Source organism: Phaseolus vulgaris, chromosome 5 (assembly GCF_051622355.1).
Source record: "Phaseolus vulgaris cultivar YP4 chromosome 5, ASM5162235v1, whole genome shotgun sequence".
NCBI lineage: Eukaryota > Viridiplantae > Streptophyta > Magnoliopsida > Fabales > Fabaceae > Phaseolus > Phaseolus vulgaris.
The window spans coordinates 40,790,566-40,808,630 of NC_143502.1; the positions used below are offsets into that span (position 1 = coordinate 40,790,566).

Below are 18,065 nucleotides of genomic sequence, written 5' to 3' on the forward strand. Positions count from 1 at the left end.
GTCACATTTATATGGAATAACTTTTTATACAATTTTTTCTTCTAACATGTATCTCACACTCTTATGGACAAACCAAACCAATTTATTTGCTACATTATAAATTTTATTTTATTGTATTTGTATTTTCTTTACTTAAACAAATTGCATAACTATGTTTTTTTGTCTCGACCACCCATATGAGCTTAGTCACATTCTTGTTAAGTAACGCTTCATACAATTTGTTCTTCTAACACGTCTCTCACACTCTTGTGGATAAACCAAATTAATTCATTTTCTATATTATAAGTTTTTTTTTTTCTTTGTGTTTGTATTTTCAGTATCTAAACAAATTGCATAAAGACAATGCTTTTTTTTTTCAACTTCCATCTAACAACTTGTCAATTTATTTATCCTTGGATGTTTAACCTTTATTTGTCAACTCTTAACCATCTTAATTAAACTCCAACCTCTTAAGGATCTTTAGTGTGGCTTCATACCTTAAGCAACATAGCTCTCCTTCATACCTCAAGCCTTCACTCCCTCGAATCCTTGAACATCTCTAGTCCAATTGCTCATCTTGATCATCTTTGAATCTACTCCATATCTTGATCATGTTTAACTTGACTTTAAGCTTAGACAATATTTACATCATCTACATACATTGATAACATTTAGCTCAACTTAGAGCATCTTTAAACTTAGAGCATCTTTAAATCAACATTACTCTTCAAGTATCTTTTAGCTTAACTTTGAGCCAAAACATCATTAAGTTCACTCTACACCTTGAGTGTCTCATGTCTGACAACACTTTGACCATCTTTAGTTTGACTTAATACATTAATCATTTTTAGCTCGACTTTAGTCATGAAGCATCTCTAGCCTTAACTTTTTGTCTTAAGCATTTCTAGCTCAACTCCACAACTTAAGGATTTTTTGGACTAGACTCTTGCTTTAAAAAATTTATTAACAAGTTATTATGCTTGAATATTCAAAAGGTAAACATCACATTTTACTAGGTACAAGCCTTCAACTACATAAATAAAGACACTAAGTTATCTTAATATAAGCATCACACACTACAATATATCAATTCAAAAGGTAATATGTTTTACCAAATGTAACCATCAAATTTTACAACAATTCAACAATCAAGTCACAATATCAAAAGTATACTAAGTTTAAGCATCCAGCTATGTTATGTCAAACCATAACATCAAACAATGCAAAACATAAATATTTAGCTACACTACACATCAAGTTATACTTAAATATAAGCAAACATCACACTATAATACAACTTAACATAACATAATTTAAACATTGTCTTATATTCTTATTTACTATAATGACCTCAATTGACTAATCCAGCTACTCATTTTAAGTTTACAATATTAAACTCAATCATTTTAATAATAGTTGAACTAGATTTTTTAAAGTTATAAATCATTAAAATTGGTTACTTAAGTAAATCCTTTAAAGTTATAAAGTTATTGATTATACATTATTTGATTCAAATTGTTTGTTGGTCAAACTTACTCACCAAGTGACAATGTTTTAAGATGGTTGGTTCTCTAAGGGGAGACATCAAAAAGAGTGAACATCAATAAGCCTTGAACAAACTTATATGATAAATCAAAACACCACCTCTTATTCAAAATGTTAATGGATATTTCTTATATATTACTCATCTTGCTCAATTGTACTAAATGTGAGACTTCTAAGTCACACTATAATTCTTTATAATTTCCATATCAAGTGTTTATCTCTTCTACAATGGTACACCTCACTCTGAAAGTAAAAACATTTTTTAACCACAAGTACCTTAATGGTGACTTATACTTAAAACCATGAGAAGAAAATTTTAATATACATAATCCATAAATTTAGACTCCATCACCTACTCCATATTGTACTCATCCCATATAATATAGCTACACAACTTAACCCAATTTTCGTTTTCCCTCTACAATATTTATTTATAAATAACAATTAGCTTTATTTATCTAATATTTGTTCATCAATACAATAATGAGCTCATGCCTATTCATGTCTTCGCTATTGATTCTCAAATCCTTGTTATATATACATATGTTTCTTTACTGATATAAGAAAAAGTAGGTCAAGGACAACAAACGAATAAGAAGCAATTCCATTCAAATTACTCTCACAAAGCATGTTTATGGTCGAGCATTTTTAAACATCATGGATGAATACGAGGAAGGAATATTTCGTGCAATATTTATATCTTTTGAATAAAAATCAAACTCAACTGAGACATGGACAATGTTGATTATCTAAATACCCAAAGACTCTAGAAAGCATACACTTCCTTTAGTTTCAATTTGAAATCCTTAATTTTGTTGATGTTTCTAATGCTTTACTACATTTGGAAATGGCAAGCATGCAAGTGTCTGATATAAAATCAAGCTAGAAAACAAGTACTAAAAAATCTTCAGTATTAGGGCAAGGCTTCATACAACATGTACTTTTTTTTTTGGGTACATTATGCTTCACATTCACACATTATTTAGTTACCGAGATACTAAAGATAAGATCAGTTCAGAAAGATACTAAATATAAGATCAGTTTACAGTAATTAAGAATAGACAATTCTCATCTTACAAATTGATTTTGCAAGAATAAATTATAATTAAACTTAATTTCTAATATAATATCAGAGTTTATTATAACAAAAATTTAGACCAATTATATCATTCATTATCAAACGCTGTCAAACTACTCAAAAATATCTATCCAACTCAGATGTCCATGTCTCTGCATGCTGAAAATATTTGAGATCCTACATCATCTATAATTAAAACTAATTTGTAATATATAAGTGATGACAATGTTACCTTAGATGTCAGTATTATAAGAATAAGTTAGAAAAAAAATATTAACACGATCATAGGCATGCCCGAAAGAAAATCTATCGACAATCACTTCTATGTCAAGATATAGATACAAAACAAAGGCTTGTGACTAGGTGCCTTAGAAAATAAGGAAAGGTGACAAACAAATAACAGAGTTAGGTCCCAAACTCATTCTGAAGGACTGATCAAGATTCAGATAAAAGGATATTCAGCATGATCCTTTAAGTTGTGTTACAACAATTTAAAAAATTATTTGACAGATCAAAAATTTGGAGAAGATCTAAATAGTCTTCTTAGTTCTTAAAGTCCAGGGACGAGATACAAGCTTCACCATCTTCCCTGCCTTTCATGTTGCAATGTTCCCTCAGTTGTTTTACAAATATAATAAGTTAAACTACAGAAACCCAAAATTGAAATGAGAAGACAGAATCACAAAGCAAGGCTGCTAGATTCTGCCTCAAGATATTTACATATCCTCTCCATTACCTCTCTACCCTTAACACTATTCTGAAGAAACCTCTCAGCACATCGCTGCTCCACCTTTTCAGCCATGGATGCCAGGGCCGACAATGGCTTAATCCGGATGCGAGTCTCCTGCTGGCAAACCGTCCAACCACTCGGGTTATCCGGGTGCGGATCATACCGGATCTTCTCTTCCACTTCTATGAACTTCTGGAGGCTAATATTCCGAGAGGTTAATTGCATGGAGCGCGACTGTGCATCCACTACAGTGGATTCCACACAGTGGCAAATATCCTGACCAACAATTCTGCGGACAAACCAGGGTCCAGGACAATGGATCGTGATGGCACGAGTTGTGCAAAGCTTCCCTGATGAAGGGTCAAGACTATGGTTCAATGTGTCAACATCAACAATATGGGATAATATGCGTTTGTTCTCTGGGTCAGCAAACTTGCGCCAAGATGCACTAGTTACACGTTCCCAAGGGTGCTTGTAGACGTGTTCCTGTCTGTATGCTTTCACCATTACGCAATCTCTTCACTCAATTAAGTCAACACACACCACACCAAAATTCTGATTTAGTGTTTAGCTGCGAATAAATGGGGAATTTCACTCTAACAGTGCAATCTCAAAGGGGAAATGATTAATTAATCAATCAATCCACCAAGCTTGTTCAATTCAGATGCCAATTACATCAAAGAAATCAAATTAACAGTTTAAGAATCAAAACATATGGCAGAATAACAGCAAATACCGAACTTAGTTACAAACAATGAGTAATCGAGAGGCAGATCGTAACAAAACATAGCTATGGCAATCAAAGAAATGAAAAATTCAGAGAATGAAAGGGTAGCGAAGTGATAATAGATGCGAGCTATGAGAAAAATTGGGAGCTTACCAAATAGGAATGTGTAGGAATTAAGAGCGGAACAGCAGAAAGATTGAAAGGATTGTGAATTTGCCCTAATCGGAGGTTTTCTGGAAATTGTCTTCGCCCACAGATTTCTTGTTTTGGTCAAAGTTCTATTACATCGTTCAGCAACACCCAGAGGTTTCTTTGATTGGGCTGGGCCTGAGTCCAAGTAATATTTTCTGTCCAATAAAACCCCACTCCTACAATCACTCTTTCTTATTGTACCTCCATATATTCTCCTGGGACAATTGTTTCCTGCACCATATCACTGCACCCAATTACAGGAAAAAAGACAAAAATGCCCTTAAACAAATGGAGTACATATAAAATTACATTCCAGACTCCTTTTTCTGAAATACAATAATCTCTTCCGGATAAATATTTTGAAATGTATTATTTTCAGTTCTGATTTTTTTTTATCTATAATGAGATTTTGATTTTTTTTTCCCGGATTTTTATATCCATAACACAATAATCTCTTCCGAATCTACTTTTCCATAATGCAATATTTTCAATTCTGGATTTTTATTTCCAAAATAAAGGGTATATTTGAAATTTTTGCAATTATGTTGGGTGCAGGGTCAAAAGTGTTGGATGCAGAAAGCAATTGCCTTCTCCTGGCGTTGAACAAAAAGACCATTTCATTCTTAAAAAAAAAATGGATTTTATAGTTCATAATGTATTTTTTTAACTTTCTAGATTCTATAATCTATAATTTTTTTAAAAGAAATTAATTATAAATTATAGAATTCAGATGGTATTTACAATATGAAAATACTTTTTAAATTCTATAATCTAATTTATTTTTTTCAAATCACCTATTCTAAAATCAAAAAATCAATAGAATAAAGGGTATTTTTAGTATTTTAAAAACTATAGGTTATCACAAAAAATTATAGGAATGGCACAAGAAGCTATTGCAGAAAGAAACAACCTTTCCTCCTGTAATCTGGAATAAGTTTCAAAAGAAAAAAAAACACATTTCAGACTAATAAAGAAATGAAAAACATGAAAAGGCTAAGGAAATATGGTTATTTATTTATTTTTAATTAAGGGTACAATGGTTTTTTTCCAACCCCATTAGGGTGCAGGTGGAAATCGTGGGTGCGCAAAGAAATGTTCTTAGGTGTATTGTGGGTTTGAGCTTGCATACTATTGATTTAATTTTAAAATAAAGTATTTATTCCCGCACCCTATTAATTTCTAACTGCACCCCATAATTTTTTGGAATTCTAGTTTTGTCCATCCGACTTTTATTTTAAACATTCTCCTCCATGGAGACATTGTTCTATGGTGGTTGTTGAACCTTGGAAGAGATTATTCCGGCAAGGGTTGGTGGAGGTCACGGTGGTTTGTCTAAGTCATTGAGGCTTGGGGTAGGTGGTTTCAGGTATAGAAGGTTGTCTTTAGATGGTTCTGTTAGTTGAAATGGTGAAGCTTCCTGAAGACATAATTGGGAATGTGTTAAGAAAAAGAAACATGGGCTTCTAGATTCGTGTTTTCAAAAGTATTGGAAACACAATTCGAAATAATAGTTAGAGGTGCAAACTATATTCAGAATTCTTTTTTTTGGAAAGGGTATTTCTAAAATATAGGTTAAGATCACTTTAAGTATTGGTTTGTATGATAATGGAGTTATTGAGTCCATATCTGTTTATCCCGTATCTTATACCACGTCTGCTACAAATTGTAAAATATTCGATCTGTGGATTCCTTCAACATATATGTTCTTAAAAATCTAGAAAGCATCTATCAAAATATATGAGGAGTGGTTATAAACCGTTTTGTAATCATAATCTCATATCTTTATTTATATATATATATATATATATATATATATATATATATATATATATTCTAGATGGAACATATATTGATCAAGTTTAAGTTGGAAAACTAATGATGTAATAAAATTAATCAAGATTTATGAGACTATTATTGTTGAATTTCTATGAAATTATCATCATGTAATATTATGGGATTAATCTTATTAACGCATTGTATCTATCTCGATGTCTTTGAATACTTGTACAATATTTTTGATTATATTACATAAATGCTCTGATTTATTTACGTAATATTTTTTATTATATTATATAAATGCCCTAATTATATGATAGAATACTCAGATTTATATACAGATATTCAGATTTTATTAGACGATAATATAATATGTCACATTAAAACCTAGAGAAATCAAGTGTCAAAGTTCATAAAGACTTAGATGACCACTCAGAGGAAGTAATCTTAACCCAAATCTTGACATAATACTTACTATATTCATATCATTTGATGCTTTCCTCATTCCTTGCAAGTTGAATCACTAGAGTTTGAACATAGACCACTCGGAACCCACCTGAATATCAATTAACCTCATTTCGACGAGAACACATAACACATTATATTAGAAGTTGTAAGATTATGTGATGTTATGTTGATGTATTTGTGAGGAACAACATAAAAGATATCGAATATCACTATACATGCGAAATTCCAATCCATTTTTCCGATTAACAAAGTTGTTATGACACGTACAAGAAAATTATATCATTTTTTTTTTAATTTTATGACTACATATTGAAGAGTTAGTAGAATAAGTTTTGGATAGAGTAGGAATAATAAGTGAAACCACCAACTACAGCTAGATTAAAACATTCCTATTTTCATTTCTACACCTTTTTTTTAGTAGTTGGTGGTTGATGTTACGAAGCATATTATCCAACGGAAGATCACCCAACTTCTACCCAAATTACGATTCCACGTTATTGTGCAAGTCCTCATCACTGAACTACAAAAAGAGAAAATTGATGCTTTATAACTTGTTTCATACGTGTGGTTTCCTTTGGGTAAATATCTTTGATCCCAAGATCAGAGTTTGGAGTAGAAGATTTGAAAAATGAAAATGATATTGTCAATTCAATGTTAAAGGAAGCATAATGATGTTGTCCTCCACTTGTCTACCCTTTCATCTGTTTCAACCATATTTATATGCCATCTTTTGCATCTCAACATCTTTTATGTTGCCACAAAGCCTACACTTTTGACAATCAACCCATCACTAATTCACCATCAACCACCTAATTCATCATCAACAGGGCCATGCCACTCCACATTATTTACTCATTTTTAAGGTACCAACCATACACGACCCATTTAAAAATTCGCATTCGTGCAGGGTCTTGCCGTACATTAAATTTCATACAACTAAGGAACCTTAACAGCACAATATCAGATAAGAATAAAAAGTTTTATGATAAAGATCTATGGAATTGAAAAGGACAAAGAACATTGAATTATGATGTATAATTGATTACCAATGAAGGGTGTGAGTACAAAAGAAGGGGTCTGAGTGGAAAACTTGTTGTAGCAAATAATAAATTACGTACATGTACCTAAATTTGATGAATGGAAAGTCAATTTGATAAGTGCAAGAGAGAGGGCAAATCGTATATTTGAAAGATATAGTGTATGATTTATTGAGATAGTGGTAATTAATAATTGAGAGGAGCATGAGGAAGTGTGAGTGAAATGTTCTGTTCCATTAATTAAAGAAAGAAATCCAATAAAAGAATGGATGACAAGGTTCCAACATGAAGCAAGAGCACAGGGTATTCAAGCTCCCATGTGACTACCGTACGGCCAATTCATTTTGTTATCACTGTTTACTGCTATTTCTAAATTACTTTTGTTTGCTTATGTCTCATCACACGTGTGACCACCCATTCATATGTTAAACTCTTTCACTTAATCATACATCTTCGTTGGTCTTGTTCTCGGTTAGGAACTCAACCACTTGATCATGATAAGAAGGTCATGCGATGACACGAGGCCGACCGACTCACGATGACAAACCATGAATTGACTAAGTCAGGAAGGTTAGTCCATAATTAAGAGTCGTTTAGCACTATCTTAAACAAACATGAATCAATCTTCTAATCTGACCCACCAACGAAGACTCATTAAGATAATTAAATAACACAAATTCCAAAAATCAGGTACGTTATTATTTAGGGTTTATTATTTACAGTACTCTGACAATTGAATGTCGACACCCTGACTGACTTGATTGTCAAAGTGTCTTCTGCATGTATCATTTCAGTTGTACTATCAGACAACCGAGAGGAGAAAGGAGAAACAGAAAGCTAAGAACGACAAAAACTAACAAAAAAAGAAGGAAGACCTTTAGGACTAAAAACCACTCTATAACAATTATAATCACACTCTAATCTCGAGCTTCGACGGAATAAATAGCAGATTGTTTATTTCAGAAAACAAATGTAAAAGTAGTTACATAACATTTAGATTCATACATTTACATTTGAATGTTGTTGTTGTCCTGGATGACCTTCTTACCATAACAATGACTATAATCACTAAATGAAGAATTAATGATTAAAAAAGGTTGTGATGGGAGTAACATTAGAGAACAGTGTAGTGCACAGAAGAAACAAAAGTAAATCCGCATACAACAGTACAACAACATTATTATAAAAGGCTAATGGCAGCAGCAAGGGTGGATCAAACAAAAACAAACGAGGTTGTTCCATCTCTCTCTCTCTCTCTTAACGAAATGGCAGAGGAACTTGACCTGAACAACCTTAAGGCACTGAAAGTTTTAGGCAAAGGAGCCATGGGCACCGTGTTTCTCGTGCAACACAACTCCCACCATGTGGCACTCAAAGTCGTTGACAAATCAGCATCCCTCCACGACGGCGCTCGCCGCGCCCACTGGGAAATCACCGTTCTCTCTCGCTTATCGCACCCCTTCCTCCCCACGCTATTGGGTTCCTTCGAGTCCAACAACTTAATGGGCTGGGCGGTCCCCTACTGCCCCGGCGGCGACCTCAACCACCTCCGCTACCGCCAAACAGACCACGTATTCTCCCCCGCCGTCGTCCGCTTCTACCTCGCCGAGATCCTCTGCGCCCTCCACCACCTCCACTCCATGCACATCGCATACCGCGACCTCAAACCCGAAAACGTCCTCATCCAACAATCTGGCCACGTCACCCTCACCGACTTCGACCTCTCCCGAACCCTCTCTCCCACCAAAACCAACACTTCTCCCTCCAAATCCCACATTCCCGACACCGCTCCACGCAAGCCCCGCCGCAACTTCCGCTGGGCACCACTCGCCAAGGCCCCCAAGTCCGCCCGAGTCACCCCCGCCGCTCGCCGCGCCGCGCTGAGCTTCGAGCGCTCGAAGTCGTTCGTGGGCACCGAGGAGTACATCGCGCCGGAGGTCCTCCGAGGCGAGGGGCACGGCTTCGCCGTCGACTGGTGGGCCCTCGGCGTCCTCGCCCACGAGATGGTCTACGGAACGACGCCGTTCAAGGGGAAGAATCGCAAGGAAACGTTTCGCAACGTGTTGTTGAAGACGCCGGAGTTTGTTGGGAAGAAAACAGCGTTGACGGACCTAATCTCTCAGTTGCTCGAAAAGGACCCTTCCAAGCGTTTGGGTTATGTTCGCGGCGCCACCGAGATCAAGGAGCACGAGTTCTTCAGAGGCGTTAAGTGGGACCTACTAACGGAGGTTATGCGGCCGCCGTTTATTCCTTCAAGAGACGACGTCACGATGCCTTTCGCCGACGGACTCGACATAAGGGGATACTTCCAGAGCTTGAAATCTCCGCCGTCTTTGCCGCCTTCGCCGTTACGGTCACCGTCGTTTGAGTTTCAGAAGAATGTTTCTTTACCGGAATTCTGACGCACGTGCGGGAGGTGGTAGACCTAGCTAGCTATTCTTTTTAACTCTTTAAATTTCTATCAATGAATAACGGTGTAGAATGCAAAGAAACCGCGTTACTCAGAATTTACTGCCACCATATGGTTTTTGTATAGTTAGAAAGTACATATACAATTGTAAGATATTGTTGTTTATATGTCAAATATTTTTTTGTGTTTCACTCCCATCTACGATTTTATTTTTCAAGAGAGTAAAATTTTAAATATTCTTCTATTCAATATATAATAAAAAATAATAATAATCTAATTATCTTTTATTATATTTCTAATATATTATTCATTATACCAATGACATTTCAATATAATTGTTCCATTCAAAGAGAAGATTACGACACTTTTATATAAAAATATTTGTGCAACAATATTTATATTTATTTTTTTTGCTTATAAAATTTCATTTTCTTGTGATAAGTTTTGAGTTCGAATATAAAGGTGATGAGGGATACCCGTCGAGTTGTCTATATATTCCATGATGGATACCTATCGAATATAAATATTTAATTTATGTACGATCTATGTATTCCTCTTTCTTCAATGTTTCATAGTGATAAACATTAATAATTAATTAAAAAATATTTTTATAAAAAATATTATTGTTCTCATCCAATGAGTCTCTTATTATTCTTCGTTGGTTACCAAAGAGTCAGCAAAGAATAATACTATACTTATACTTATGTGTTTAAATACAAATATGTGTTCAAATACAAATGAATATTTTTCAATTTTCACTCTTTTTTATTTGTACTCAACCGTCTCGTTAGACGCAACATTTATATAGAATTTAATTTAAGTTTTGGAAATTCTAGCACAATATGGATTAGTTGTGGGTCGTGACTGGTTTGAGAGATCGTCCTATGACCGATTTAATTTTATCACGACATTCGTGTAAATATTGACTATCTTGGATTATGGACAGGATTCGAATACTCGCATCTCGCTAAAAAATCAAGTAGGTTAGGATGATACGAAGAGAATTTTAGTCTAACTCAATTTTATATGTTCAATAATATATATTTTAAATGGTTATGATACAATTTTTAGAAGTAAACTTTGAATCCAATATAATTTTATAAAATCTACTTATAAAATGAGAGTAACTTATAAAATACAAATTGGTTTTATCGATGTGATTACTATATAAATAAATTTATATAATATGATGATTTTGTGTTTTTTTCTACAGAGTATGAAGATTTTTTTTTCTTAAATATTTGTATAAGATCGTTCTATACTATGAGTGTATAATTATTTTTCTTTTTTTCTAAATTTTATAATTTTTTTATTATTAATTGTATTATTCTTATTAGTAATTATTTTAATATTTAACAAATTTATTATTTCTACTAACATCAGCGTAAAATTACTCTATTTCATTATTGATGTTTTTCTCTATTTTTTTATTATATCTTAAAGTCTTTACTGTTTTTTTTTTCTTACTTTCATCCCTCCTAATGTAAACTCTTAAAAGAATATATTTGTTTTGAAGAAATTGCTTAACTAATAGTAGTAACAAATATAAATTTTAAAATCTATTGTTTTTACAATTTAATTGTTGGATTGACATTATAAGAAAATCATTAAATAGAAATCAATTTTAGAGATAAAAATTAATTATTTATTAAATTAAATACCAATTTTAGAGACTAAAAAAATTTTGGTTTCTAAATTAGTTTATATTATTATTAAATAGTTTTTAAATTGGTATCTAATTAGCTAACAAGATTTAGAAATTATTTAACAATAATAGAAACCAATTTAGAAACCAATTTTTTTATTTATTTTTAAAATAATTTTTAATTTAGTTATTATAACAACTAATTATTTTTTATCTCTAAAATTGGTTTTTATTTAATAATTTTCTTGGGTATGATTTTTAAAGTTGATTCACATATGAGTTATAATGATAACTTGTTTTATATAGTCTTTGTCTATTTTATTTTATTTTTTCACACTTTTACTTTATTATCTTATTTAATTTGCTACAAATATTAACATGTTGAAATGTTCTTTATTGTTTTTATATCTAAAATTAACATAAGATTAACATTAAGTTGTTCAAGTCATATTTGCAGGACAAAAATATTATACTACTAATAATTTATTACATATAATACATTCTTTTATTATTATTATTTTTTGAATTAGATAATCAAGATAATATGTAATAAAAAACAATACATAGCCAATTCAACTACCAGAAAAAATACATTTGAAATAAAATTATTGAATTTTTCATAATTTATATATATATATATATATATATGTCTTTATCTTTATTTTAATTTTTTATTGTATATTATTTATTTATTCTGATAAAAAAATTATATCATACAGTGAATTATATATTGTTTTCTTCATCTTATACCTCTAATGTAGAATCTTAAAGGGTGTTTAAGAACAAATTGTTCTCCAAGGAACTGCTTGATTAGTAATATTAAGAAAGGGTACAAAAACATTAGAAATGTGAAAGTAGAAAAACAGGGGTGGGAGGTAAGATTGGCACATATTTAATTCTTTGAAAAAGCACAGGCATCATATTCTTTTTTCTTTTGTAAAGAAAAATACTCCCAATAACTATGCTTTAAAACAATACTTTAAATTCCCCCCTCAAATATTCGATATTACAATAGTTTGTATTGTTGATGCAACCTTCGAGTTTTTAAAGCATGTTATAGTAAGAGTTATTTGACCTACTAAATGATTTGTTATTGTTTTTATCCCGTCGATTTTTAGAATTTTTTATAAATAGGTATAGTTTATCTATGTATCATTTTTGTTAGCATATAGATTTTGATTTAATCTTCGCATATTTTTTGTATTTTTTTATTTTTTTTAATAATATTTTTCTTATGTGATGGAAGATGATTGTTAAGGTTTGAGGTGTCAACCTAACTGAGATGTCAAGTTATATAATGATGCTTAACATAAAAGTTTTTATATAAAAAAAATATTATTAAATTACTTATAATTATACAGTTTTATGTGTAAGAGTTGTCAGATTCTGATGAAGAGTGTGTTGGAGATGTATATTTATTATAAATAAGGAAGTCTGGTTACGATCTATAAGGTACATACATTGTAGATTTTTTGTATGTGTGGTTTATTGAAGTATAGTGAGGCATCTCTGATATGAGAAGAAAAGATGTTGTAGGACCTTATAGTATTGTGAGTGTGGAAGGAAGCATCTTATTCAAAGAGAAATTATGAGGATAGTTAATGACACTGTTTATCCCGTGAAGAGTGCCTATTTCTCATCAACAACTAAAGTCTTTACACATAATCAACTTCTTCAACACTTCCTCAACCTTGTTCTCTTCTCACCCTGCAATTCTCTTCTTTTACGCTTTTCTGTCTTAACACAAACAGATCTGCAAGCTGCTATTCTCATATTACATATCATTTCCAAAAATGTATGCTACTCAAACCTTTTTCATATCTGTCAACTATTTAATAGCAGTTTTATTTAATACAAAAAGAGTTCAATAGAAGCACATGGAACAGAAAGCTAAGTAAACAAACAAAGACCAAGAAGAATAATTAACATGATCATACATATCAATGTAAATTTTTGCTAGTTTTAAAACTCCAAAGTACTCTAATGATACTATATATTAAGAAGTTAATTTTAACTCTAATTTAATTTTACAAAATCAACTGATAAAATGATTATAGGTAAATAAAGAAATTAATTAATAGTGTGTTTCGGTATATCATGGATCGAGGCCAAAGACAATTTATATATTTCTTTCTCTCTCAACTTATCGAGGTGTCTTGTAAGGACAACATCGTGATGGAGGATCGACCTCCAAAATGGATAATATTTCGCATGCGGTGATTGATTTTAGTGATGCTATTTTTGGACTTGAGGTCGGAATAGTGATCTCGTCAACGTGAGAACTAGTTATGATACACAAATATATAGTCTCACATCGTTCAGGAGTCAAGACTCCCAAAAGCAGTTTAAGTACTTAGAGGTCGGAATAGTGGTTTCATCGACTAGAGAACTTGTTATGATACACAAATATATAGTCTCACATCGTTCAGGAGTCGAGACTCCTAAAAGCAGTTTATGTACTTCTTTCTCCCTCAACCAATCAAGACACATTTTAAGGACAAAACTAAACACTGACCTCCAAAATGGACAATACCTCAAATAGATACGGTGATTGACCTAACAATTATATTTCTTAGACTTAAAGTCATAACAATGTGATTTTTGAAAAATAAACTTGTGAAAACATTTGAATAAGAGCCGTCAAATCTATGATTTAAAAAATGATATTTTTGAAAGATTCTCGAACATATTTGATTCTCTCTAATCTGCACACCAAAAGAAAATTTGCGATGGTAAGTAATTGATGGGTTGGAGACAAATGGCAATGTTACTTCACTCAACTCAACTGGACTGTGGAATGTGCAGAGAAGTAGTGGTTTGTTGAAAACAGAGTAAGATCAGGAACAGGTTCCCTAGTAGAACAGCACTAACGTGAAATAGAGTTTGTTGTGTCGGCCAATTTTTGGCTTCATGTAAGGTATAAAGTCGGTTAGTATTAGAAAACAGAGCAATTGGTTGTTTAACCTATGTACCCATTTGTCCTCTTGTTCTGTCTCACTCACTCAAATTTAAGGTAGTTTGTACCTTCCTCACTGCACTACCTTCATCACCATGCATGAAACATGCTTGAAATGACCCTCTCAACTATGCATGCATCACTCACACACTTCAAGTCTTCTCTCTTGTATTGTATTGTCCTTAGTTGAAATGACTCCTTATGTCTTCTTTTGTACACTAGTGAAGTGTGTGAACTTGTACCATAATGCATATATAATATTACATAATTGAAGAGATGAGTTGCCGAAAGCTCTTTTTATAATTATAACTAGCAAGAATTTGGTCCAAGCTTTTTTGGGAGAAAGATTACCTTTAACTTTGGATGTGAAAAGTGATCCAAAAGTCTACATATTTTTCTCTAACAATTATGTATATTTATCGGTTTAAGACTTTATTTGAGATGAACCAATGTGATGCCACTCCTATACCACACGTATCTAATGAGATCTTGATTTTAGACTTGTAGCATTACACTCGAATGGTACTTCTAGGCTAATGCATTAATATGTAAATTTATTATAATTATGTTTAACGTAGCCCTTGAATATTAACACCTCCTTTCTAGACTTAACCGAGATCAACATCGATCTTTGAAAATCAAAGATTTCCAAAAGACTTAAAAATAATTAAGAGTTTTCTTAGTCAATTCTTATAAACTGAGATGGTTGTTATACTAAGTTAAACCAAGGTTTCATACACAAATTTATCAAAAAGAAAATTATTAAATAAAAATCAATTTTAAAAACTAAAATAATTAATTATTATATTAACTAAATTAGATACTATTTTATAAACTAAAAAAATAATGATATTTAAAATATTTTCAATTAGATATTTTATAAATTATGCAGTCTAAACAGAAAACAAATATATTAATAGTAAGTGAAGTACTCACAATTTCCGTCAATCAATCGTACGAGGGCAAATTCTTTCTGCACCATATCAATTTTAACCTCCACCATATCAATTTTTAAATTTCTAAAACTACCCTCCTGCACCATATCAATTTTTTAAATTTCCAAAATTATCCTCCTGCACCATTTTACTATTCGGGCTTCTTATGGGTCAATGAATTTGGGCTTCAAAGACACTCTGGGCAGTGAAAAGGCACTAATGACATGTTTTAAATGTTCATTTTCTAACCATTATCGGTCTATTTCACTTGCTTAATTAAAAAATATAATAATAATATATTAACTTACTATATTATTTGAGATGCATTTCACTTTCTTAATCAAACAAGATAATGATAATATCTTAATTGACCCTCTTTGAGATGAAATATTAGGGACTTGTTTGTTTTCAAGAGTGGAATTTTTCCAAGAAAAGAAAGATAGAAAGTGAGAAAATCAAAAAATAAAATAATATTAAAATTCAGAAATCAATGTAAAAAGATTCTATTTTTCTTTCTTTGCATATATGCAAAGATTTGTGAGAAAAGTAGAACTAAAAATATATTATATTAAATATATTTTTTATAATTATTAAAAATTAACATAATATCATTAAAAATTAAAAGTCAAAATTATCCATAATTTATTTATATCAAATATTTAATAATATTATTAATAAAAATAAGTATTAATAATTAATAATAATAAAAATAAAAAATAGTTATTTATATAATAATAATATTAATAATTACTATTAATTATAAAAAATAAATATAAAAATTAATTTATTTATTTATTATTATTTAAATATTTTTAAAGATAAGGATAAGTTTGTAAATTTACATCTTACACTTTTTCAAAATTTCGATAGAATCATCTTATCACTCACAAACTTCAATAAACTTTTTTTACAAATCTACTTTATCATATCTCAATCTAAACAATCTCACTTTCCTCTCAAATCACTTCAAATCAACTCCCTCAAATCTTTTATGCAATCCAAACACAACCTAGATTACGTGTTGATTCTATTCCTTACATCATAATTGAAGGACTTATTACATTACACCAACAATGTCTCCTAGAAAAAAAAAATTGTATCATAAATTTTACAAGTTCATGATTAGTAAATAGGCTTAAGAATGGTAAGTGTTATATCTTAGTTTATATATATACCATTAATTTCTCTTTGACACATGTTAATGGTATGATAAGAGACAAATTTAATATAAAAATTGAAATATTTTTTTATTTAACTTATTTATTACTAATAAAACATAGTAGTAAACATAATCTTCTTTAACCTACTCAGATTATTATTTTTATATAAAATCAAGTAATAAAACTCTGAAAAAAAAATATTTCAAATGGTGATTTAGGAATACTATCTTAATTGACTTATGTTTATAATAATAATAATAATAATATACAAAATTCGTATAATAATGCACACAAATACTTAAGCTTTTCATTTACATCATCATTACAAGTTCACATCTGAGTCATGTTAGTATTTTATTTATTTTTTGTTGGAGGGTATATGTTTTGCTTACACTCTACTACTGTTTTTTATTTACTATTTTTTAAATAAACTTCCCTTCTCCGTTAACCTTTCTCTTATCCCTACCAAGACACCATTTCTTATTTATTAAGGACCTACAAAGAATAATTCACATTTATAAACATTGATAACAACAATTAATATAATTTTGTAGGATGCCATCTATGAAATCTTGTGAACTTTGATGAGACCTATGGTAAATAGTTAAATTCCTTCTGATATAGAGTTATTAAATTTTTATTATAAAACAAAATTGGTGTTAAAAATGATAGAAAAAGAAAAAAAAAATCATGGATTCAAATTTTTCACTAACAAAAATTAACTTATTGATTACTAATATTTGCTGATAAAAAAATTATATTTGTTAACATGATGTTAAAAAACGTATCTACAACTTGTAGATATTTTAAACTTGAAATAGTTTTTTTTTTTCAACTTTGATTGATTGGTGAATTTAATTTTGCAAAAACATGGTTGAGTGGATAGTCTAGTATTTTTCATTGGAAGCCTTAGGTAATATTTCATAATGAATTTGAGAACCATAGTTATAGCAATAATAATAATAATAATAATAATAATAATAATAATAATAATAATAATAATAATAATATAGTCTTTAATACATTCTTTATTGATATCATGAGATTTGTATTTTGTCATCTAATGCAACCTATATAAGAATTATATTTTTTAATAAATTTTAGGGTAAAACATTATTTGTGTCTCTATAACATCATTAAATTAGATTCTTAAATAAGAAAATCTTAGTGAAACTATTAAGAGTGCAATTTGCAATCACATAACAAATTTCTTAAAAAACGTAAATAGAAAACCTAAGTTATAATACTTACAAGTATGTGTAAATAAGCCGAAATTACAACAACACAATTAGGTTTAGAAAATCTATATATATATATATATATATATATATATATAACAATTGAGGGACACAAACAGGTCTATTTAGACACGTGTCACAACCTCAAAATTTTGGAAAAAAAAATTCAAAAACATTTTTTACCACAAA

At 30.6% G+C, this 18,065-nt stretch overlaps 2 protein-coding genes across 4 annotated transcripts; one reads left to right on the forward strand and one right to left on the reverse strand.

Annotated features, from left to right (window-relative positions):
• Window positions 1–3,007: 3,007 nt before the first annotated feature.
• Window positions 3,008–4,363, reverse strand: LOC137817088 (MSF1-like family protein). 3 transcript variants are annotated; one of them, XM_068620319.2, is made up of 2 exons: window positions 4,213–4,363; window positions 3,008–3,903 (listed from the first exon to the last, which is right to left on the reverse strand). In XM_068620319.2, the coding sequence occupies exon 2, from the start codon at window positions 3,837–3,839 to the stop codon at window positions 3,282–3,284; it is 558 nt and encodes a 185-aa protein (XP_068476420.1). In that variant the 5' UTR covers window positions 3,840–3,903; window positions 4,213–4,363; the 3' UTR covers window positions 3,008–3,281. The 3 variants fall into 3 exon arrangements, with proteins under 3 accessions (XP_068476420.1, XP_068476422.1, XP_068476421.1); XM_068620321.2 differs by having other exon boundaries at window positions 3,008–3,849; window positions 4,213–4,353; XM_068620320.2 differs by having other exon boundaries at window positions 3,008–3,854; window positions 4,213–4,342.
• Window positions 4,364–8,467: 4,104 nt separating this feature from the next.
• Window positions 8,468–10,133, forward strand: LOC137817049 (serine/threonine-protein kinase UCNL). Its single transcript, XM_068620264.2, has one exon. The coding sequence runs from the start codon at window positions 8,726–8,728 to the stop codon at window positions 9,932–9,934; it is 1,209 nt and encodes a 402-aa protein (XP_068476365.2). The 5' UTR covers window positions 8,468–8,725; the 3' UTR covers window positions 9,935–10,133.
• Window positions 10,134–18,065: the final 7,932 nt, after the last annotated feature.

Excerpts from the sequence above, each read along its gene's own strand:
- LOC137817049 (XM_068620264.2), top strand. The coding sequence starts at position 8,726 with ATGGCAGCAGCAAGGGTGGATCAAACAAAAACAAACGAGGTTGTTCCA.
- LOC137817088 (XM_068620319.2), bottom strand. The coding sequence starts at position 3,839 with ATGGTGAAAGCATACAGACAGGAACACGTCTACAAGCACCCTTGGGAA.